The sequence below is a fragment of the Sus scrofa genome, chromosome 18 (assembly GCF_054392235.1).
Source record: "Sus scrofa isolate SSC_HxYL_T2T_F1_AM1 chromosome 18, Sscrofa_HxYL_maternal_Yorkshire_Landrace_v2.0, whole genome shotgun sequence".
Classification (NCBI taxonomy): domain Eukaryota; kingdom Metazoa; phylum Chordata; class Mammalia; order Artiodactyla; family Suidae; genus Sus; species Sus scrofa.
Window position 1 is genome coordinate 18100605 of NC_139400.1, and position 22548 is coordinate 18123152.

The following is a 22548-nucleotide window of genomic DNA, read 5'->3' on the forward strand; positions in this document are numbered from 1 at the left end:
CCTTGGCGCCCCGCCCAGTTACGTCACTGCACCTCCTCGCGCAACGCCTGGAGCGTGACGTACCGGGGCGGGTGGGGAAGCTGTAGGTCCCGCCCCACATCGGTGTCCTGGTTTTTCTCCTGGCGCGAGAGCATACGCCAGGAGGCCCCCGGCTTGAGGGTCCAGAGGCGCTTCTGATAGACGAGTGGTGTAGACGGCCCGGGTGAGCTGGGCTGGATGGAGCCACGCGCTTCGCCCCCGGATAGGCGCGCAGCGCCTTGGCGCTTGGCTTCTGGAACCCCTTTGTTTCGTGTGGGCTAAGAAACTCGTGACCGGGTCACAGCTCACTGTGCTGATCTGGACAGCGTTACCCCACCACCCGTTACCCCACCATCTGGACACCCGCGCCACCCGCGCCCTGTCAGCTCTTCCTGAATTAACTACGCTTCCAGACGCTCTGAGGCTGCAAATCTTTTCTGAACCGTGTGTCCTTCCCAAAGCTAATCCTTCTAGTCTTCTCTTCTGCAAAGGCTCACAATGATTTCTTTATTTTTATTTTTTGTCTTTTTGCCATTTCTTGGGCCGCTTCCGCGGCATATGGAGGTTCCCAGCCTAGGGATCTAATCGGAGCTGTAGCCACCGGCCTGCACCAGAGCCACAGCAACTTGGGATCCGAGCCGCGTCTGCAACCTACACCACAGCTCACGGCAACGCCGGATCGTTAACCCACTGAGCAAGGGCAGGGACCGAACCCGCAACCTCATGGTTCTTAGTCGGATTCCTTAACCACTGACCCACGATGGGAACTCCCACAAAATTATTTCTTTAAAGGCTTCATTGCTGTATTGTTGTTATGCAGCCAGTGGTTCCCAAATGGTACTCCCACAGTTTATACAGTGCAGGTCCCCAGTTTATACAGTGCTCCTCATGCCTTTATCCTGAGCCATACGTGGATTCGTTGCTTTTGTCTCTTAATAAACTCCAAGCTTCTCTAGACTCCCCTCCCCCACCCCCAAATTAAAACTTCTAGATTTGGTTAGATTATAAACAGCCTTCCAGCCTCAAGCCTTGGAGATTGCCATTTGAAATGGATCGCTTGACAAGCACTGAAGACTTCACCTTGAATGATAAGCATAAAAAGTAGGTAACTTATGGAGAGAAATGTAGACCTGAATTTAGGGACTTGAGTGCATTGAGTGTAACTGACACTCCTGTGGCAAGATATGAGCCCCTATGTGCCCTGTAACTGAAAACCTCTTGCCCTGGAGAGACTTACATAAAGCTATGATTAGGTTATGCCCTTCTGAACAGCCTATTGATTGACCCTCTGACCTTTTAGGGCTCTGGCACCACCCCCACTCTTCCCCCTTCTGCCCTCCTAACTTCTGGGTATAAAATTGTAAGAAAGAATTTATTTTCTGGGTGCAAGTTGGCTTTCCAGTTGATAGGCAATAATATAGCTTTCTCTGGGCTACCATTCCCCACTTACCCCTCTTAGTGACATACACAAACTATTAAAATATGGAGTCCATCCTTCCTAAGGGAGCCACTGCCCATGTTATAAAGCTGCCTGCCTTGCTCCCAGTAAAGAACAATGCTGGGATGATTCCAAGGACACACACACACAAAAAAGGACATCTTAACAAACCAAAAAAGGGAGTTCCCATTGTGGCACAGCAGAAATGAATCTGTCTAGTATCCATGACGATGTGGGTTCAATCCCTGGCATCACTTAGTGGGTTAAGGATCTGGTGTTGCCAAGAGCCATGGTGTAGTTTACAGATGTAGCTTGGATCCTGCATTGCTGTGGCGGTGGTGTCGGCCAGCAGCTGCAGCTCTGATTCGACCCCTAGCCTGGGAACCTCCATATGCAGTGCTAAAAAGACCAAAAGAAAAAAGAAAAAGAAAGAAGGAAAGAATGGAGGATAGTTTTGTAGGACTTTCAGAGTAGGAAAGCTCAACTTTCCACTCGCTGTCTAGAGCGGTGGTCTCCAAAACAAGCAGGAATATCCACAAGGATGTGGGACAAAATATTATTTTTTATCAAAAAGAAGAAATTGGAGTTCCCGTAGTGGCGCAGTGGTTAATGAATCCGACTAGGAACCATGAGGTTGCAGGTTCGGTCCCTACCCTTGCTCAGTGGGTTAACGATCCGGCGTTGCCGTGAGCTGTGGCGTAGGTTGCAGACACGGCTCGGATCCCGCGTTGCTGTGGCTCTGGCGTAGGCTGGTGGCTACGGCTCCCATTAGACCCCTAGCCTGGGAACCTCCATATGCCGCGGGAGCGGCCCAAGAAATAGCAAAACGACAAAACAAAAAAAACAAAAAACAAAAAGAAGAAATTAAGGTTTACTAATATCCACTCTACAAACTGACTGCAGTCTTTGTGGGCCAGCCCCAAGTCAGATCAGCTTTGAGAATAGTCCGTGGGTAGGCCCAGTGCAGAGGGCCAGGAAGTGGCCAGCACCACTTCATTCACTGCTGGAATTCCAGTCCTGGTTAACACACTATGTATATTAACATTAACCCAAATTAACCATGGACAAATGGACAAAGGCCTGAACATTGCTCATAAAAACGAGAGTCTAAATGCTAGTATGTGAGCACACGGGAACTTAAGTGCCAGAACTGGAGTTCCCGTTGTGGTGCAGTAGAAACAAATCCGACTAGGAACGATGAGGTTGCAGGTTCAATCCCTGGCCTCGATCAGTGAGTTAAGGATCCAGTGTCACCATGAGCTGTGGTGTAGGTCGCTGTCACGGCTCAGATCTGATGATGCTGTGGCTGTGGCATAGGTCAGCAGCTGTAGCTCCAATTCGACCCCTAACCTGGGAACCTCCATATGCCTCAGGTGCAGCCCTAAAAAGCAAAAAAAAAAAAAAAGTGGCAGAATTGATTCTGTTCCAATCTCTAGTATGGCACATTAATCATTAATCAGGTTTTTTTTCCCTTTTACCTTATAATAAAATTTAGCAAGAGACTGGCAAAAAAAAATTTTTAATTATCAAGCAGATAATTTGAGAGTCAGTGAAACTTGCCCTTATTGTTGGTTCTGCCTCCAGAGATTTGCTAGTGATAGTAGCACCTATATAAGCTGATAAATAAATTATCTCTGTACATGTATATAGAAATACATTCAGCTTTTTGCCAATAGAGCACATAATCAGAAACATCTGGAAGCCACAGGTCTATGGGATTCTGTGACATCTTCTGACCTAAGTATCAGGAAACAACCAGCAGGACCCACCTGATCCAGGAGTATAGAGGGTTCAGAAGAGAAGTGAGAAGAACCAGAAAACAAAAGAACTAAGTTTATTCGTCCTCCTCCAGAGAATATTCTCCTTGAAACAGGCTCCCTGACACCCGGCCCAGCTCCCACGACCGAATGGATAGGACCCCACCTTCCCTTTACTTCCCACCCAAGTAACCCAAAGCTTTCAAAACAGACGCCTGAAACCAGATCAGAGTGAAAGGCAATGGCAGGCCTTCCACACATGCCAACTCTAGGATGTTCAAGCTGCCACAGGAGAGGCTGCTGGCAGTGGCCTCTGGTTGAGCCAAGGCCTGCTGCACCCCCAGAGCCGCAGTCAGCAGGTCGCTAGGCCTTGCAGAAGGAAGGGCTTTGCTGCCTCCAGGATGTCCAGTTTAGGATCCAGTGAGCGGCCAAGCCCCTCCAAGACCATGATGGCAAAGACAATTGAGGCGAAGTTGCTCTCCAGCTTTACCTGAAATAGAAAGACAGTGGTTCTTCCTGAAGTCCACTGATATAAACAGACAGCGTCCCAGGTAACCCTGTCACATCCACTCCTGGCCACCTACCTGCCCGTGTGATTTTTATCGTCTACCTAACTTTCTTTTCCCCACCATCTCAAATACTCCCACCTACTAGAAATATTAAAGAAAAATCCAGGGGGTGCAGTGTGGACAGCTCTTCATTAGGGGGTGCGTGTCTGCATGCTCGTGTATGTGTGTGTGTGTCTGCATGTGTGTGTGTGTAAGTGACTTAAAAACACTAAAATGAATATTTCACAGCTACACCAGAAACTGTAAATCTAAATAAGGGTCATTTTTCAAAATCCACAGTAACCTTCCAGAGACCAGGTACAACCGGCTTTGCTTCAACACATCAGAGTTTCTTCCCTTTTGGAGCCAGGCTCATAGTTAATACCAGTTTCCATATATTACCCAACTAATCCTCAAAAGTACTCCCTTTATCCCTGTTCAGTAGATAAGGAAGCTAAGGTTTAGGGTGGTTAAGGGACTTGCTCAAGGCCTCTGGGGAGAAAGGATAGAGCCAGAATCTATTTATTTATTTTATGTTGTGGGGTTTTTTTGGTCTTTTTTGCTTTTTCTAGAGCTGCTCCCGTGGCACATGGAGATCCCAGGCTAGGGGTCCAATCGGGAGCTGTAGCCACTGGCCCACACCAGAGCCACAGCAACACCAAATCCAAGCCGTGTCTGTGACCTCCACCACAGCTCACGGCAACGTTGGATCCTTAACCCACTGAGCAAGGCGAGGGATTGAACCTGCAATCCCTGTAGCCTGGGAACTTCCATATGCTGCAGGTGCAGCCCTAAAAAGGCAAAAGACAAAACAACAACAACAACAACAAAACCCCAAAACAAAAAACAAAAAGTAAAGGGTATTTGTCTCAGTTAGGGTCTGAAAAGCTGTCTGAGGGGTCAGATGGGCTGATGAGGAAAAAGCAGCATGTTTGGCTCAGCCACCTCCGCCAGGACGTGAGAAGACAGACGGAGGACCCTTAGTGGCACAGGCTCTGTTCAGGGTTAGGGACCTGGAGTGTCAACACTATTGAGAATGTTTTCATGCTTAAGCTCCACAGCAAGCTATTCAGTACTCGTTGTATTCTTTCTATCTCTGTTGGGTTTCTATCAAATATTTTATTTAAAAATTAAGTGCTACCAAAATAGACATTATCCAAAGAACATATACAAATGGTCAAGGAATTCCCATCGTGGCTTAGCAGAAACAAACCTGACTAAAATCCGTGAGGACACAGGTTCAATCTCTGGCCACGCTCAGTGGGTTAGGGATCTGGCATTGCCATTGAGCTGTGGTGTAGGCCAGCAACTTCAGCTCCGATTTGACCCCTAGCCTGAGAGCTTCCATATGTCATGGGTGTAGCCCTAAAAAGACAAAAACACGGAGTTCCTGTCGTGGCACCCTGGCTAATGAATCCAACTAGGAACCATGAGGTTGTGGGTTCGGTCCCTGCCCTTGCTCAGTGGGATAAGGATGCAGCGTTGCCGTGAGCTGTGGTGTAGGCCGCAGATGCGGCTCGGATCCCACGTTGCTGTGGCTCTGGTGTGGGCCGGTGGCTACAGCTCCCGATTAGACCCCTAGCCTGGGAACCTCCATATGCCACGGGAGCAGCCCAAGAAATAGCAAAAAGATAAAAAAAAAAAAAAAAAAAAAAAAAAAGACAAAAGCAAAAAACAAAGACAAATGGCCAAAAAGCAAGCATATGAAAAGATGCTGGCATCATTACTCATTAGAGAAACGCAATCGAAACCACCCTGGGATATCACCTCACTCCCATGAGGGTAGTCATTAAAAAAGAAAGAAAGAAAGAAAGAAAGAAAAAACCAGAATATAACAAGTGTTGGTGAGGATGTGGAGAATTGGGACCTAGGTACACTGATGGTGGGAATGTAAAATTGGGCACGCTACAGAAAATAGTACGGAGCTTCCTCAAAAGCCAAAAAAACCCGCCGTATATAAATCAACTGCTCTTCCATTTTTTAAGAAACGCTATATGATCAAGCAATCTCCTATCCAGGTAAATATCCAAAAGAATTGAAAGCAGGATCTTCAAGAGATACTTGCACATCCATGTTCACTGCTGCATTGTTCATAAGAGCCAAAAGATAGAAGTGACCCAAATGTCCATCAAAGGATGAACAAATAAAGAAAATACAGCATATATGTCAAATGGAATATTATTTGGTCTTCAAAAAGAAGGAAACCCTGTCACATGCTACAACATGGAGGAGCCTCAAGGACACTGCACTGAGTGAGATAAGCCAGTCACAGAAGGACAAATACCATGTGATTCTACTTATATGGGAAATCTAGAGTCATCAAAATCATGAAAACAGAAAGTGGAATGGTGGTTGCCAGGGTCTGGGGGCAGAAAAACTTGGGGAGTTGTTCAGTAGGTAGAAAGTTTCAGTTCTGCAGGATGAGAAAGTTCTAGAGATCTAGAGATAGTAACCACGCTAGTGCCCTGTGGGGCTCCTGGGCACACAGGCTTTCTGTGTCCCATTTCTTGCTGTAGGGAGTGAGCCTCAGCATCCATGAGCTTCCCTGAGTTCCAAAGGGCAGCTGCTAATCAGGGAAGGGAGGGGATGCAGAGACCAGGGAGGAGCCGTCAAGAGACAACAGTGCAGCCTTGGAGCAGGTCCTGGTTCCTCCTCAAGGAATATACACAAAGCTTTGAGCCCTTCTGCAGAATTAAAACCCCCCAACAAATGCAAGAACTGCTTTATGAAGCATCTTCAGTCCAGGAAGGAGGACTACCAGGACCAGTCCTGGGGCCACTAAACACCAGCGCTGAAAACAATGCAAGCTTGCCTCTACCCTGATCCTTATCGGGGGCTGATTTTTCCACTCTGCCAACTATACAACCACCTGCTAATCCCTTCCAAAGGGGGCACAGTCTTGAAGGCACTAGCCTGCTGTGGCCTCCTTTGCCTGGCAAAGCAATAAGGCTATCTTTTTCTCCTCCCCCCAAACTCGTCCCTGCATTTCTATTTGGCACAAACTTAAGTTTTGGTAACAAGATCTGTTACACAACTATGTAAAGGTGGTTGACACTGCTAAACCACCCTTGGAGATGGGTAGGGGGAAGGAAGTTTCACTTTTTTTTAACCACAATTTAATTTTTTTTTTCTTTTTTTTTAAGGCCTGCACCCATGGCTTATGGAAGTTCCCAGGCTAAGGATTGAATTGGAGCCGAAGCTGCTGGTCTACACCACAGCCACAGCAATGCAAGATCCAAGCCAGATCTGTGACCTACACCCCCGCTCATGGCAACGCTGGATCCTTAACCCACTGACACCAGGGAGCACACTCATCCTCACAGATCCTAGTCAGGCTTGCTAGCACTGAGCCACAATAGGAACTTCCTAAAGTGTTTTTGTTTGGTTGGTTGGTTGGGTTTTTTTTTTTTTTGTCTTTATGCCATTTCTTGGGCCACTCTCGTGGCATATGGAGGTTCCCAGGCTAGGGGTCTAATCAGAGCTGTAGCCGCCGGCCTACACCACAGCCACAGCAATGCCAGATCCGAGCCATGTCTGTGACCTACACCACGGCTCAAGGCAATCCACTGATCCTTAGCCCATTGAGTGAGGCCAGGGATCAAACCCGCAACCTCAAGGTTCCTAGTCAGAATCGTTTCCACTGGGCCACGATGGGAACTCCTTTTTTTCTTTTTTTCTTTTTTTTTTTTTTTTGGCTTTTTGCTTTATACATTTGTGAATACACCTTCTACGGCTAAGGATCAGAGGAGGTGCTCAGACCACATAGGCTGACAATAGGCAATGTGACCAAGGAAAGGCGGGGCCACACTGTCGGGAAACAGACAGCACTCCTCATCAACTGTTTTCCAAAAACCAGATCTCACGTTAAGAGAAGTGCCTGTCACCACCCTGAGGGATCCCCTCCCCCCACCTTCCCCAGAGTCCCCCTTCCGGCCTGAGCAGAGTGCCACTCAAGGTTGGCTTGGGAGCTCACCTTATGAGTCACCAGCAACTTAAAGACATTCGAGAGGAGGCTGGAAACTTGAAGCTGGAAAAACACAATAAAGACAACTGCAAAACCTGCCAAGCCCCCAGGAACCACTCCTCCCCGCTGTGGGCTCCTCCCCCTCTCTGTTTCTCTCTCTCTCTCACATACACACACACACACACACACACACAAGCACGCACGCACGCACGCACACACCAGTGAACAGAAAGAACTGCACACATACAAGCCCAACTCCCATCTCATGACTGAGTTCAAAGACTCCTCAAGAGGACCAGCCTTGAGGCCTCTGCCCCAGCATCCCCAGCACACACAGAAGTCACATCAGAACAAGTACGATGGCAGTGCCTTGGGGCCAGCTGCCACTCCTCGCTGCCAGGAGGCCACCTCTTGTTCTGAACTTGCTCCTGCTTGCACGTAGACGTGGGAGTAAACTTGGGGAGAAAGCCTGGTGTGTAAGAATTGTGTCTAAAATTCAAAGTGGGCCCTGGCTCAGGTCGAAATAAAGGACCTGAACATTCAATAGGGCTTTGGCTGCTCAGGAGTCTCGGTCCTCCTTCGCTCCCTCCACACTCGGCTCAGTCCACGGAAATAAAACAACAGAACACCTACAGCCTGGCAGGGTGGGGCGGGGAGTAGGCACAGGTAGTTGTAGAAGTCCCACCAAGGGACCATAGCTAGAGAGGGAAGCCTAGAGAATTTGGGGTGATCACTGTAAATTGTTAACTGCTCAAGAAAGCCATCAGAACAAAGCAGGCTTGCTTGACTAGTGGAGGGTGCGAGATGCCTCAGGTCACTGGGTGGGGGATGGGGGGAGGCCTGCGATCAGGTTCAGACCAAGGGCAGGAGTTTAAGGACCGCCCTTCTGGTGATTTAAACGCAAAAGCACTGTGACAGTCCTTGTGTGACCTTACAGTATCAAATACTCTCTTATGGAGACCAAGGAAGAGCTATGACTGGAAGAAAGGAAGTCTTTTCCCACCTCCGCGCCCCTTGGATTATAAACATGTAGCCCACCTGATCCTCCAGGGCAGAGCCTCCTTGCCTGCCGACTTTCGACTTGCGTGACTCACAAGCATCTTATCTTAATAAACCTTTTTCTGGGAGTTCCAGTCCTGGCTCAGTGGTTAATGAAGATGACTAAGATCCATGAGGAATGTGGGTTCAATCCTTGGTCTCGCTCATGCTCAGTGGGCTAAGGATCGGCGTTGCCATGAGCTGTGGTGTAGGTTGGCAGCTGTAGCTCTGATTGGACCCCTAGCCTGGGAACTTCCATAGGCCGTGGGTGTGGCCTGAAAAGACCAAAAATAAATAAATAAAAAGCAAATCAATAAGCCTTTTTCTTGCCTATCACTTCGTCTCTCTTCTCTTTCTGTGCTAAAGCACAAAGAACCGGGACCTCAGGAAGTCCAGACACTGGTGATTCTACCTTTTTTTTTTTTTTTTTGCCTTTTTGCCATTTCTGGGGCCGCTCCCGCGGCACATGGAGGTTTCCAGGCTAGGGGTCTATTCGGAGCTGCAGCCACCGGCCTATACCAGGGTCACAGCAACATGGGATCCGAGCCACATCTGCAACCTACACCACAGCTCACAGCAACGCTGGATCCTTAACCCACTGAGCAAGGCCAGGGATCGAACCCGCAACCTCATGGTTCCTAGTCGGATTCGTTAACCACTGTGCCACGATGGGAACTCTGTGTGATTCTACTTTAAAAGACCCAATCTGGGTTTAGGCTGGGTTCGAGTCCCAGCACATGGGTCCAAGTCCCACCTTGGGTTCCGGCTGGGTTCGAGCCATAAGTGCGATCAGTTTCAGTCCCGGCAGCCACCCTGGACAGCCTGGTCAAGGAGCCGCTCTTGAGAGCCAAGGATTTCTGTGGGCCTCCTCACACCTCTTTATCTGCCTGAAAACTCACACCCTCTCAAGACCGCCCCATGGAGAGGTCTCCCTTAGACCTGGGGTTTGCTCCGTCCAAGGGCAAGGTCAGTAAACACCCCGCGGCCCCCGCCCCTCGAGGGGCCGGCTCACCTTTTCCAGGGTGATGGTGTTCTTCCTGGCCTGGGTCACCAGCCTGGCCATCTCGGCCTTAAATCCCTCCACATCCTTGCACTCGTGGGCCCGCGCGTGGTGCAGGATGAGCTCAGCCACTCTTTGGCCCTGGAAGACGCACAAGAGAAAAACCCTGGTGGAGTCAAGAGGCTGTAAAACTAGATGCTCTGCCCCAACTTCTTCATGTCCTAGTTGTTTCTATCATCATGCTTTTGGTCACCCATCCTTTTTTCTTTTCTTTTTTGCCTTTTTTTAGGGCCATACCTGCAGCATATGGAAATTCCCAGGCTAGGGGCTGAATCAGAGCGACAGCTGCCGGTCTACACCACAGCCACAGCAACACTGGATCCAAGCTGCATCTGCAACCTGCACCACAGTTCACGGCAACGCCAGATCCTTAACCCATGGAGGGAGGCCAGGGATCGAAACCACATGCTCGTGGATACCAGTCAAGTCCCTAACCACTGAGCCACAGTGGGAACTCCAACACACATCCTTTCTTAACTTTACCCTCCGCCCTCACAACAGAACATCGATTGAGGTCTTCTGAAGCCTCTCTTGGTCAGTGGGGCCCCACCTGTGCTTAGCACAGTCAGGGGAAGGAGCTACACAGTCCTGGGCCTCCAAGGCCACACAGGCCCAGTGGCAAAGCCAGGGTCCTGCTGCTCACGCTCCATCTGCCACCAGGACCTGCTGCTGGGCTGGACAAGCCACACTCTTCTCATGGGCTGCCTTTCTGCCTGAGCAGACTTCCCTGCTCACAGCTGACCTGTCCCCTGTGTTGCAGCCTTCTAGCTCCTCCTCCACCCAAGACACCCCTAAGTAAAGCCTCCACGGCCTCACCAACACCCACCTGGCCCCTGCGGTCACTGCTAAGGCTTTTCGCCTCCCACAGCACAGAAGCCAAGCTCTTCCTCCTTGGCTTCCTTCACCCAAATCTGTACAGAGGAGCCCCTCCCACCCCCCACCTGCCACTGCATCTCAGTTTTGTTTTGTTTTGTTGCTTTTTAGGGCCATACCTGCAGCATATAGAAGTTCCCAGGCTAGGGGTCCAATCACAGCTGCAGCCACCAGCCTACGCCACAGTCAGAGCAACACCAGATCCAAGCCCCATTTCAACCTACACCATAGCTCACGGCAACGCTGGATCCCCAACCCACTGATCGAGGCCAGGGATCGAACCCACATCCTCATGGATACTACTTGGGTTCATCACCACTGCGCCACAACAGGAACTCCCACTTCTGCTCCTCTTTCCTCTCTCTCCTCCCCTTGTCTCTCTGCGCCACCCATTTCCATCAGGATCACCCCCAACTCCCAAGGGCCCAGCAGGCCTCACCTGCCCCATTGCCACGGCCATGAACACTGCCCGGAAGTTCCTCAAGTCAGTGGCCTGCAGCTCGGCCACAATGCCAGCATCCAGCAGCACCAGGCGCAGTGGGCACTGGGCAGGTGTCACAGCCACAGCCAGAGCATCACAGACATCCACCTGCTGCAGCCGCGCCTCCTGGCTCTTGGAAAGACCATCAGCACCCTGGACCAGGATGTTCCCAGGGTGAAGGTCCGCATGGACGAAGTTGTCCACAAATATCTGGGGAGAGAGCAAGGCTATTCCAGGCTAAGTCAGCTTCACCATTCCAACACCACCAGGCCACATGCAAAAAAGCTTCCTGGGTGACGGCAAGTTCCCAGTGATCACATAGAAACAAACGAAGGTGTGCTCTATAAACTCCCAATGCTTGGTATCATCATTTCAGAATCTGTACACAGACAGGGCAGGTAGAGGTTTTCAAGAGAAAAGTGATTTTCAAGGTAAAGAGCGTTAAAAAAGATCATAGGAGAATGTGAAAATCAAAGACCAAACAGCATTTCCAGAGATTATTGTCACTCTGATTTGAGCAATTAATATTCAGATTAAAAAATAATTATCTACTGATTGTTTATAAAGATTTTCCCCAAACCTCTCAGCTCTTAAAACTCATGGTACTTCCTTCCTTTAAAAATATTTCAGGAGTTCCCATTGTGGCTCAGCAAGTTAAAAATCCAACTAGTATCCATAAGGATGTAGGTTTGATCCCTGGCCTCGATCAGCGGGTTAAGGATCTGGCATTGCTGAGAGCTGCGGTGTAGGTAATAGATGCGGCTCAGATCCTGAGTTGCTGTGGCTGTGGTGTAGGCCAGCAGCTGCAGCTCAGATTCAACCCCTAGTGTGGGAACCTCCACGTGCTGCAGGTGTGGCCCTAAAGAATCTGACTGTAGCAGCTTGGGTAACTTCAGAGGAGACTCGGATTCAATTCCAGGCCTGGCACAGTGGGTTAAAAGATCCAGTGTTGCTGCAGCTGTGGTGTAGATCACAGCTGGGGTCTGGATTCAACCCTTGACCCAGGAATTTCCAAGTGCCACGGATGCAGCCATTAAAAAATTTTTTTTCAGGAGTTCCTGTCGTGGCTCAGTGAAAACAAATCTATTATCCATGAGAACGCAGGTTCGATCCCTGGCCTCCCTCAGTGGGTTAAGCATCCGGCATTGCTGTGGCTGTGGTGTAGGCCAGCGGCTATAGCTCTGAATAGACCCCTAGCCTGGGAACTTCCATATGCTGCGGGCACAGCTATAAACATTTTTTTTCATAAATCAGACTTCAGCTTCATTCCCTCCATCTGTCTATACAGCAAATGGTGATGCTGATAACCACGCAAACACACTTACAGGATATGGTCACCAAAGACTGCCCTGGGTCCGAACCTCCTGGCACCTTGCAGTCAGCTGAGCCCCCCAGGATTCTTGACCCCACAAGCTGAAGTCCCCCAGAACCTCCCACTCCTGGGCACTGCTTAACGCTGCTCCTCCCCTGGCTACACCTCCTGCACCCTCCCCTCTGGCCCATGATGCCCTGTTACTGGGGACAAGGTCCTCTCCCCACTGAGCTTCCAGTGCACTGACAGTGGAAACCCAGCTTCCCTACAACACCCCCACTTTTCCAGGAGCCCCTTGGGTGGGGGCTGCTGACTCTTGACACCCACGGGCCCAGGGCTGGAGGCAAAGCCAGGGCTGACCCTCCATCCCCCCGAGGTCGCTGCCAGTGTCTGGCTTACAGTCTCCTGTGCTGTCTGCCTGCACCCACCACCATCCTACAGGGAGCGCCCATCCTCACTCTGCCCCACTTCTGCTATCTGCCTGGTTCCCTCCTACCCTAACTCTGCACCCTCGGACCTGGGCACTCAGCCCCCTACCCACCCTAGACCTGCCGTCCACGCATCAACCGTTCTCATCTGCGCCAACCACCGCGAAGGCCTCGGGCCCTCCTCGACCTCAGGCTCTTCTTTCTTTGCCGCCACACCTGAGCTGCTGACAATGCCGGCTTCCTACTGTTGCTACTGGTGATCATAATAACTGACCTGGCTTAGGGCTCACTGTGGCCTCTTCTGAGTGTCAACTCATTCATGATAATTAGCATCAGGCCATTCTCGGGAAGGTGACAGCTAGACTGCCTTCATATCCTGGCAGAGATGAGCCACTTTCTGGATAAATCCTGCAGCTGGTGTGGGCCCCTCCAAAATGACCGTGGGGGACCTGCACTTAACCCTATGTACCACTTCCTTAGCGTTACCCGTCTTCCCACTGAATGGCAGTGCCATGAACACTGCCATCATGTCTGTGTTGCTCACGACTACAAACCCAGCACTTAATTCAGTGCCCGGCACCTAGCAGGTGACTAGACACTTGCTGAATGAATAAATGAAATAGCATTTAACACCCAATGTCGTCTCTGGCTATTGCCTAAAGGGTAGGTACCTCGGGCGGGGCCTGGGTCTTCCTCCCCATTCTTGCGTGGTGACAGAGGGCAGGCCACCAAGGAAGTGCTCAACAGAAAGCTGCAGAAGAATGGGCATTGGGGGACTTCCCACCGTGGCTCAGAGGCAACGAATCCGACTAGTATCCATGAGGATGAGGGTTCGATCCCTGGCCTTGCTCAGTGGGTCAGGGATCTGGCATTGCCGTGAGCTGTGGTGTAGGTCACAGATGTGGCTCAGATCTGGTGTGGCGGGGGCTGTGGTGTAGGGGTCCAATTTGACCCCTAGCCTGGGACCCTCCACATGCCGCAGGTGCAGCCCTAAAAAAAAGAACGGGCGCTGGGCCAGCCTGGCTGTCTCTAGAGCTGACCCTCTCAACCCAGCCACTTGCTGCTTAGCTGGGCAGTGTCCCGCCCTCACCACACACACCACCCCATCGGGCGCTGGGCTCGGCACCTGACCCGGGGCCGAGACCTCACCATCTTCAGCAGCATGTTGATCCCCAGCCGCGCGATCTTCCTCTTCACGTCCACAGGAATCCCTGCTTGCTGGTAACTGGACACAGGCACGCTCTCCTTCGAGGAAAACGCGGGAGAGAAGCGCTTTACCCTGCACAGCCCAAGACGGCCCGTCCCCTCATTCCCGTGGGACACACCGCCGCTGCCTTTCCACTGACTGGGAAGTGACCTAAAGAGTTTTCCCTTCCTTAGAGATCCTATGAATCTGTCACCCTCACGGTAATGTTCACCTACGTACATTTCTCTTCTATAATGCATCTCAACCAGTCCCGTCCGTTTATTAGGGAAGAAATCTGCTGATTGCCACCCACAGCGAAGAGATGCTGCGATCGTAGGGTGAGCTTGCTTCTGCTCAAGAACCAGTTCCCGTCATGGCTCAGCGGAAACGAATCTGACTAGTATCCATGAGGATGCAGGTTCGATCCCTGGCTCCACTCACTGGGTTAGGAATCCAGCGTTGCCGTGAGCTGGGGTGTAGGTCACAGGTGCGGCTCAGATCTGAAGTTGCTGTGGCTGTGGTGTAGGCTGGCGCTTATAGCTCTGATTTGACCCCTAGCCTGGGAACCTCCATGTGCCGCAGGTGCGGCCCTCAAAAGACAAAACAAATAGAAAAAGAACCAGCTGAGAGGGACCTGGGTGAGATCTGTGAACTTCAGCAGGAAAATGGAAAAGAAAAAAAAGGGGGGAAGAAAGGGGAGCTAGTGAATAAGCATTTCATACAGGTTCCTTTTTTTTGTTTGGGTTTTTTTTTTTTTTTTTTGCTTTTTAGGGCCACACCTGTGGCACATGGAAGTTCCCAGGCTAGAGGTCAAATCGGAAGTCACAGCAACTCGGGCTTCAAGCAGTGTCTTCGACCTACACCACAGCTCATGGCAACACTGGATCCCCAACCCACTGATCAAGGACAGGGATCAAACCCATATCCTCATGGATACTAGTCAGATTCGTTTCAGCTGAGCCACAGCAGGAACTTCTCATGAAGGTTAGTTATGTAATTGCCAAAGCAGCCTATTGAGATAGATCTCATTATCCCCAATTAATGAATAAAAGAACTAAAGCCCAGAGAGTTTGAGTAACTTGCTCAAGGTCACACAGCTAGTAACAGGGGGTCGTTCAGGTCACTCCTCTGGATCTCATTACCATCTCTATCAAGGAAGCTGGGCAGAACCTCCTGGGCTGCCTGCTTGCATCTCTCACCAGTGTCTTATCTTAATAAATCTATTTCTTGCATAAAGAAAGTCAAATAAAATAAAATAAAGGAGGCTGGACGGCTAAGCCCATAACAGAATACTTGTGAGCGCTGTCTGTGCAGACTCTGTGTGGAGGGGGTTCTGTATTTACTGTGTCATTGACTCCTGGGACAACCCTACGCTGTTATATAGGAGGGGGCTGTTATATAGGAGGGGACGGAAGCCACCCAGCAAATACAATGGCAGAGCAGACTTTCAAATTCAGAGCCAGGCTCTCAGCCACTCTGCTACCCCAACTTCCACCCTCATGAGCACACACGCCTCTTGCAGTCTTCCAGACAGTAATCCTATGCTCTCTGGGTTTTGTGTTTTCAAACTCAAGCCTTCCTAGGGAGCAGAGACGGCTTGGCTGTGAGTGAAAGGTGCAGCCAGAAGAAGTTCTGTCTTACTTCATATGTTTCCACCAAGACATCCCTGGTGACAAAGGGGCGCAGAGGGGTGGGGAATTTGACAGAGTTCACGTGCAGGAAGTTGCACTGGAAGTGTTCCAGATTCCGGGCTTCGTAACGCAGGTCGATCTACAGGGAAATGCAAAGAAGAGATGGGGCGGGGGTGGGCTGGGCCCAGGGAGGCAACAACTGAACCCCCAAGAGCTAACAAGTCACCTGCCTCCGCCACCTACTTCTCCTGCAGAAGTCCCAGGAAGCTGGGCCGGGGCCCTGTGGCTGAGAGCTGCCCCGCAAGTCCCAACCCCGGCTCAAACTCCAAGCTACAGACAGTGCACCTGCTTGGGCTCCACTGTGCCTCCACTATTCTTCCTCTGCCCCCCTTTACAGCAGCCACTGGGCCCCTTCCCCGTCTCCAGGGGGTCAGCTTGGTGGCCCCTCAGGGGGCCCAGCTCCCTGCACCAGCCCTCCCTCCAGCCCTGTCCCTCTGGTGAGGTCCCCTGCCATCACGGGCGCCACTGGACGCGGCTCTCTGTAAACTCCCCAGTGGCAGGCCCACTTCCAGTCGCATCCTCAGTTACTCTCTGGGCCCCCAGGGCCGATGCCATTGGCGATCTCCTGGCACCAGGGCTTGGCTTTCAGGTCCTTCTCCCCCTCTCCCACAGTGCCTCCTCGGTCTGGTCCCCTGGCAGCATGCCCCCAGATGCTGCTCCAGACCCTGCCCAGCTACTCTCCCCTCGTTCCCCTCCTGACCTTGGGAGCACCTTCACCTCCTGTCCAGACTCCTCTCCCAGCCTCCAGACTTTGATTTTTTTTTTTTTTTAGGGCCACACCCACAGCATATGGAGGTTCCCAGGCTAGGGGTCCAATCAGAGCTATAGCTGCTAGCCTACACCAGGGCCACAGCAACATGGGATCCAAGCCGCGACTGCAACCTACACCACAGCTCACAGCAATGACGGATCCTTAACCCACTGAGCGAGGCCAGGGATCGAACCCACAACCTCATGGTTACTAGTGGGGTTGTTTCCACTGTGCCACAAGAGGAACTCCTATTCACCAGCTTCTAACAGAGCTCTCAACAAATGTTACATGAATTTGAAAATGAACAAACAACCCCCACAACATACACCCAGACTCTAAGGTTTCAAGCCTAGGATCATGATGGGTGTACTGAGAGCTACAGCTAGCAGGAAGAGTAGATTCTGGGGGCAAAATGGGTGAGATGTGGAGGTCTGAGCTTGAAGTGACAGGAACCCACGACGCCTGTCAGACTTCCTGAAGGAGAATGAAGCTCAGGTGGATGGTAGAACTAAGAGTGATGAATGCTAAGAGGGGTGTCAGAACAGAAGCTATTTTTCTCTGTTTTCGTTTTTGTCTTTATGCCTGTTCTAGGGCCGCTCCCGCGGCATATGGAGGTTCCCAGGTTAGGGGCCGAATCAGAGCTGTAGCCGCCGGCCTACATCACAGCCACAGCAACGTGGGATCCGAGCCGCATCTGCAGCCTACACCACAGCTCACAGCAATGCCGGATCCTTAACCCACTGAGCAAGGCCAGGGATCAAACAGCAACCTCATGGTTCCTAGTCGGATTCGTTAACCACTGAGCCATGACGGGAACTCCCTATTTTTCTCTGTTTTAATTTTATTATCGAAAACTACACGACTCCACAGCATAAAGCAAAACTTTCTAAACATTAAGACACGGAGTTCCCATTGTGGCTTAGCAGGTTACGAGCCCAAACCCGACAAGGATCCATGAGGACACGGGTTTGATCCCTGGCCCTGCTCAGTGGGTTAAGGATCCCATGTTGCTGTGGCTGTGGTGTAGGCCGGCAGCTGCAGTTCTGATTTGACCCCTAGCCTGGGAACTTCCATATGCTGCAGGTGCGGCCCTAAAAAGCAAATAAACAAACAAACAAACAAAACTAAACACTAAAACATATCCCTGGGGCTTAACAGCCTAAATCCAAGGACATAAATGAAGGCTTGGCACACTGCTTCTGAAAGCCTGCCCATTTCTCTGCCATTCATCATGAAGCCAGCGCAAGTACCTCCCTGGAGCCCCAGGAGCCTCCTGCATGTTTGCCAATTCTGGCTATTTAAACAGGTGTCCCAAGGGCCCTGGACAGGGAGGAGGTCCTTATCTACTCATTAAGCCACAGAAACAAAGCAAAACAAAGGTAGAGTGTGTGATTTTGCTCATTTTCCTCCTCCTCCTGGAGTTGGCCAGTGATTGGGGTACAGATAACGCCATCTGCTCCACCAGACTCATTTCACTTTCCTCGCAGGCACTAGGGAGACCGTTCCCCAAGCTCCTTCGTAGTTACACTGGGCCTGTGTGATTAAAGCTCTGATCTGGGAGTTCCCGTTGTGGCTCAGGGGTAATGAACCTGACCCATGAGGATGCAGGTTCGATCCCTGGCCTCGTTCCGTGGGTCGGAGAACCCACCATTACCATGAGCTGTGGTGTAGGTCACAGACGTGGCTCGGATCTGGCATTGCTGTGGCTGTGATGTAGGCCGGCAGCGGTAGCTCCAATTCAACCCCTAGCCTGGGAACTTCTATATGCTGCAGGTGCAGCCCTAAAAAGGAAAAAAAAGTTATGGAGGGAAACTCTCACTTTCTCCCTCAGTTCACCTGCATGGAACTTTCATATAAACAAGAAATAACCTTGTTGTATTAAGTCACTGAGATCTGGATAGCCTTTGTTGTATCAGCTAGCACCACCTATCCTGACTAATACGCTACATTAGCCATGACACACTGGGGAAATACTCATCCGTTCAGCATTGACTAAGCAGCTGCTGCCAGTAAAAACTGTCAGGTGCTGTTTACAACTGGGGGAAGGAGGATTCACCTGTTGGACCATGAGCTTCTCAAATTCCTCCACAATCTCAGGCAAGCTGAGCCACTTGATTCCTGGTAAAAGCGCAAGGACTCGGCTGCCCATCTTCATCAGCAGCAGGTCCATCTGTACCTGGGCGAGCAGGCCAGGGTGCAACACCTGCCAAAAAGAGGACAAGTGAGACAGAGGAGGGATCAATCAGGAGGGCACATTGGCCTTGGTGCCACTCATCAGAGAGTCAGCCAGCTTCTCATCAGAGCAAATTCGAGGCAGTCCCAACAGCCAAGATGCTGCTGCCTTCCACATCCCTTGGTACCTTTCCTGGGGAGATGGGAAGGCAGCTCCTTTGCACGGTACTCAGCTTTGCTGGGAAGAAGAGGTGGGCTCTTCCTTCCAATTTATCAAGTTTCGATCAGTGGCTCCCAAAACATCAGTGAGTATAGAAGTCACCATGGGTGGCTTGGCAAAAATGTGGATTCCCAGGCCTCCTCAAAGACCTACTGAATCAGACTGGCTGGGAGTGTGCCTGGGAACCTGCATTTTACTGAATGCATTTGGAGTAGTCCAAAATCTACCAAGTGCTGCTCTAGAGTCACAAAACTCCAGAGGCAGATAGAAAGAGCCCTAGTTTCATACACCAGGTCTGCAACTTATTTCCAGTATGAAACTGGACAAGCTGTTCAACCTCTCTTGCCTCCTGTTCCACCATGTAAAACATGCAGATTAGTTCCTGTTGCAGTGCAGTGAAAATGAATCCAACCAGTATCCATGAGGATGCAGGTTAGATCCCTGGCCTCGCTCCGTGGGTCAGGGATCTGGCATTGCCGTGAGCTGTGTTGTAGGCCACAGATGAGGCTCGGATCGCGCATTGCTGTGGCTGTGGTATAGGCTGGCAGCTGTAGTTCCTATTCAACTCCTAGCCTGGGAACCTCCATATGCCATGAGTACGGCCCTAAAAACCAAAAAAAAAATAAAACAACAAAAAAACATGTAGGCAATAGCCTCTACCTCCACCTCAAATACTTTTAGGAACAAAGCGGAGTATAAATAAAGATAAAAAAAAATGCCTATCTCGGGTATCTATTAAAGATTAAAGAATGTCTCTGACATGACTGGCGTGTTTCCTGCTACACAGGGAACCTTCGAGATGTTTTGGACCAGGGTTTCCCAAAAGTGCTTGATCATGAAAAAGACTTGCATCACTTATAAAAAGCCAGGCCCAGTCTCTTCCCTTGGAAAGTTTGGTTCACTAGGTCTGAAGAGAGGCACCCTTGGGAAGGTTTTTTCCAAGTGGGTAAGACAGCACTGGGGTATTTGCTACCAGTCTCCTGGAGGTATTTGCTACATTCCCCGGGGGGGGTCTGTCTGCCACTTCTCCTGGGGACATGCTGAACGGAGAAAGAAAACTGGGGCGAGGAGAGATGCCAGAGCCCAGGCGAGGGTTACCGGAAATGAAGAGAAAGATCCGCTGCTGTAACTACGAGCACGGCACACCTACCCTCGTCGGCCTCCAGTTTAGCCCCAGCCCAGAACAGGAGGTCAGCTGGATGGTGGGTCCTCCACCCGCAGAGGCAGTGAACTTCAAACCCTCTTCCAGACCAGTTGCACCTCCCCTCCCTCAAGCCAAGAAATCAGACAGCGTGCAAGTCACCGGTACTCAGGTAGTGATCAAGCTAAAAGAAATCAGTGGAGGAGTTCCCGTCCTGGCTCAGTGGTTGACGCATCTGACTAGGAACCATGAGGTTGTGGGTTCAATCCCTGGCCTTGCTCAGGGGGTTGGGGATCTGGCATTGCCATAAGCTGTGGTGTAGGTCGCAGATGCGGCTCAGATCTGGCGTTGCTGTGGCTCTGGTGTAGGCCGGTGGCTGTAGCTCCGATTAGACCCCTAGCCTGGGAACCTCCATGCGCCGCGTGTGCAGCCCTAAGAAAAAAGACAAAAAAAAAAAAAAAAAGGAAAGAAAAGAAATCAGTGGAACGCAATGCAGGGTGATGTTCCTGATCTGGGCAGCTCGGTGGAGGGATGAGATTTCAGAGGTGGGAAAGGGCCTGGCTGCAAACATCACAACACTCACCTTCACTGCGACCGGGATGAGGTGATCTGGTTCTGGTTTGCGGACGGGCCCCGAAGCCTGAAACAAGACTGCACTGGATCCAACCAGATCGGCTTTAGGGAGGAGCAGTTTCTCTAGAAATGAGTGGTCCGCAAGACTTCCTGGAGGCCCCCAGGCCTTCCCCTGGGGTCCAAGGCACTCTCTCAGCCTCCCGACCACCCCAGCTTCCGAAGAAGGCTGCAGGCTAGAGGCCGAGGCCAGTCTCTGGATGCTGTCGTTTTCCAGGAAGGCAGGGTTGGCACGAGCTTTGTACACTTGGGCCACACAGCCTGAACCCACGGGTTCCAGCTTCTCAAAGCACAGGACCCTCCCCCAGTCCTCTCCAAAGGCCTGCCGTAGGAAGTGTTCAGTGTGAGTCCAAGGATGAGGAGGCACCTGGACATGCAGCTTGGAGAACTGGGCGCAGAAAGCCTCTGAGAAGAGATCCCGCCGGGTGCTGGCCCACTGGCCCAGTTTGATGTACGTTGGGCCAGAGGTCTCGGTGGCTTTCAGAAGCAGGTAGAGCCAGAGACTGGAGACACTGGGAGCCAGGTAGGTGAAGGGGTAGAGTAGAAGGAGGGGGAAGAATTTCACCAGGAGGGCCCCCGCCCTGAGCCAGATCCGCAGGTGCAGAAGGAGACCGTCCAGCCGTCCCTCTGGGGGGACTGTCCCCAGGGGCCCATGTGCAGCCAGGACACTCCGGCGGGCCCTCTGCCGACACAAGCTCTCAGGGGCCCCCTCCCCACCAGTGTCTTCAGAGACAGAGACGAGTTTGGGCAAAGTGCCAAGCAGAAGCCAACAGAGTCTAGCCCTGCAAGAGTACCCAGCGGGTCTCAGAAGGCCGAGTTCCCTTCTGAGCTCAAAACCCCTTAGGTGCGACAAGCAGACCCTGACAGAGAAGCGCCAGGGCGTCACCATCCTCTTCCAGAAGTCCGCAGCCTAGGCTGCCTACCCTCCGCTTTAAGAAGCAGCCATCGCAAGGCTGACTGAGTCCAGGGCGCCGGCTGAGTATTCCACTGAAAAGTGGGGCAGCTGTGAGATGGGCGACGCTCAGACCTCAGCTTCGTCGTGCAGCCTAAGGCCGGTCCTGATCCCGGTCGTGCCCTGCAGGGCCACACCGCCCCCAGGGCCCGCAGCCCTGCCCCGCCTCCGCCTCAGGAGGGGCCCGCCCATCCGTCCCGGCTCCTCCCGGGTACCTCGCCTGGGCCGGAGGCCTGAAGGCTTGAGCCCCGGAGGGGGCCAGCCAGGCCCAGGCCGGGGACGTGACCTGCGCGAGGCGGCCGCGCGGGCGGAGACAGAGCCGGGCGGCCGCAGGGTCACCGCGCACGCGGGCGGGCGAGAGGTCGCGGGGGTGCCCGGGCACCCGCTTGGGGGCCAGAGCGCAGAGTAGAGATGGGGGGAGGCGGCGGTGCCGAGAGCCTGGGCTCCGGGCGAGGACGGGCGGGAAAGAGCGAGGCGTTGAGAGCTGGGGCGGCAGTGGGGGACAGTGCGGCTGGCCGAGGACCCGGGCACCGAGGACGGCGTTGGGAGGAGCTGGAGTTGAGGCTGGGGCTGCAGGGAGCCGAGGACCGGTGGGCAGTGGGGGGGTCTGGACGCCAAGGGCGTGGAAGGAGAACGGAGGGTCAGGGCGCGGCGGGCGAGGGATCGGGTCTCGGAGGGCCGGGGACCCCGACGCCGTGGGCGGGGGATCCGGGCGGCTAAGGCGAGGGATCCGGGCGCCGAGGGCGAGGGAACCCGACGGCGAGGCGGGGGTCGGGCGCGCGGGGCCGGGAATCCCGGCTCAGAGGCCGCGCGGCCTGCGTCTTCCGGGACCGCCCCTTAAAGGGGACGCGGCGCAGACTCCGGCGGAGGCTCCCCAAGCTAAAATTC

General features: G+C 52.1%; 2 protein-coding genes across 5 annotated transcripts in view; one reads left to right on the top strand and one right to left on the bottom strand.

Annotated features, from left to right (window-relative positions):
• The window catches only part of SLC37A3 (solute carrier family 37 member 3), a 398944-nt gene that overhangs the window by 106171 nt on the left and 270225 nt on the right, over positions 1-22548 (top strand). The gene's annotated exons all lie outside the window — the stretch shown is intronic.
• ADCK2 (aarF domain containing kinase 2) lies at positions 3276-22454 on the bottom strand. 4 transcript variants are annotated; one of them, XR_014833625.1, is made up of 9 exons: positions 20662-22454; positions 18602-18748; positions 15745-15873; positions 14067-14162; positions 13589-13668; positions 11136-11387; positions 9776-9904; positions 7735-7788; positions 3276-3703 (listed from the first exon to the last, which is right to left on the bottom strand). XR_014833625.1 is itself a non-coding variant. In XM_003134607.5 (8 exons), exons 1-8 carry the CDS (start codon positions 21595-21597, stop codon positions 3566-3568), a joined length of 1881 nt encoding a protein of 626 aa, XP_003134655.3. In that variant the 5' UTR covers positions 21598-22454; the 3' UTR covers positions 3276-3565. The 4 variants fall into 4 exon arrangements, 3 of the variants coding, with proteins under 3 accessions (XP_003134655.3, XP_005654328.3, XP_084861389.1); XM_003134607.5 differs by lacking the exon at positions 13589-13668; XM_005654271.4 differs by lacking the exons at positions 13589-13668; positions 15745-15873.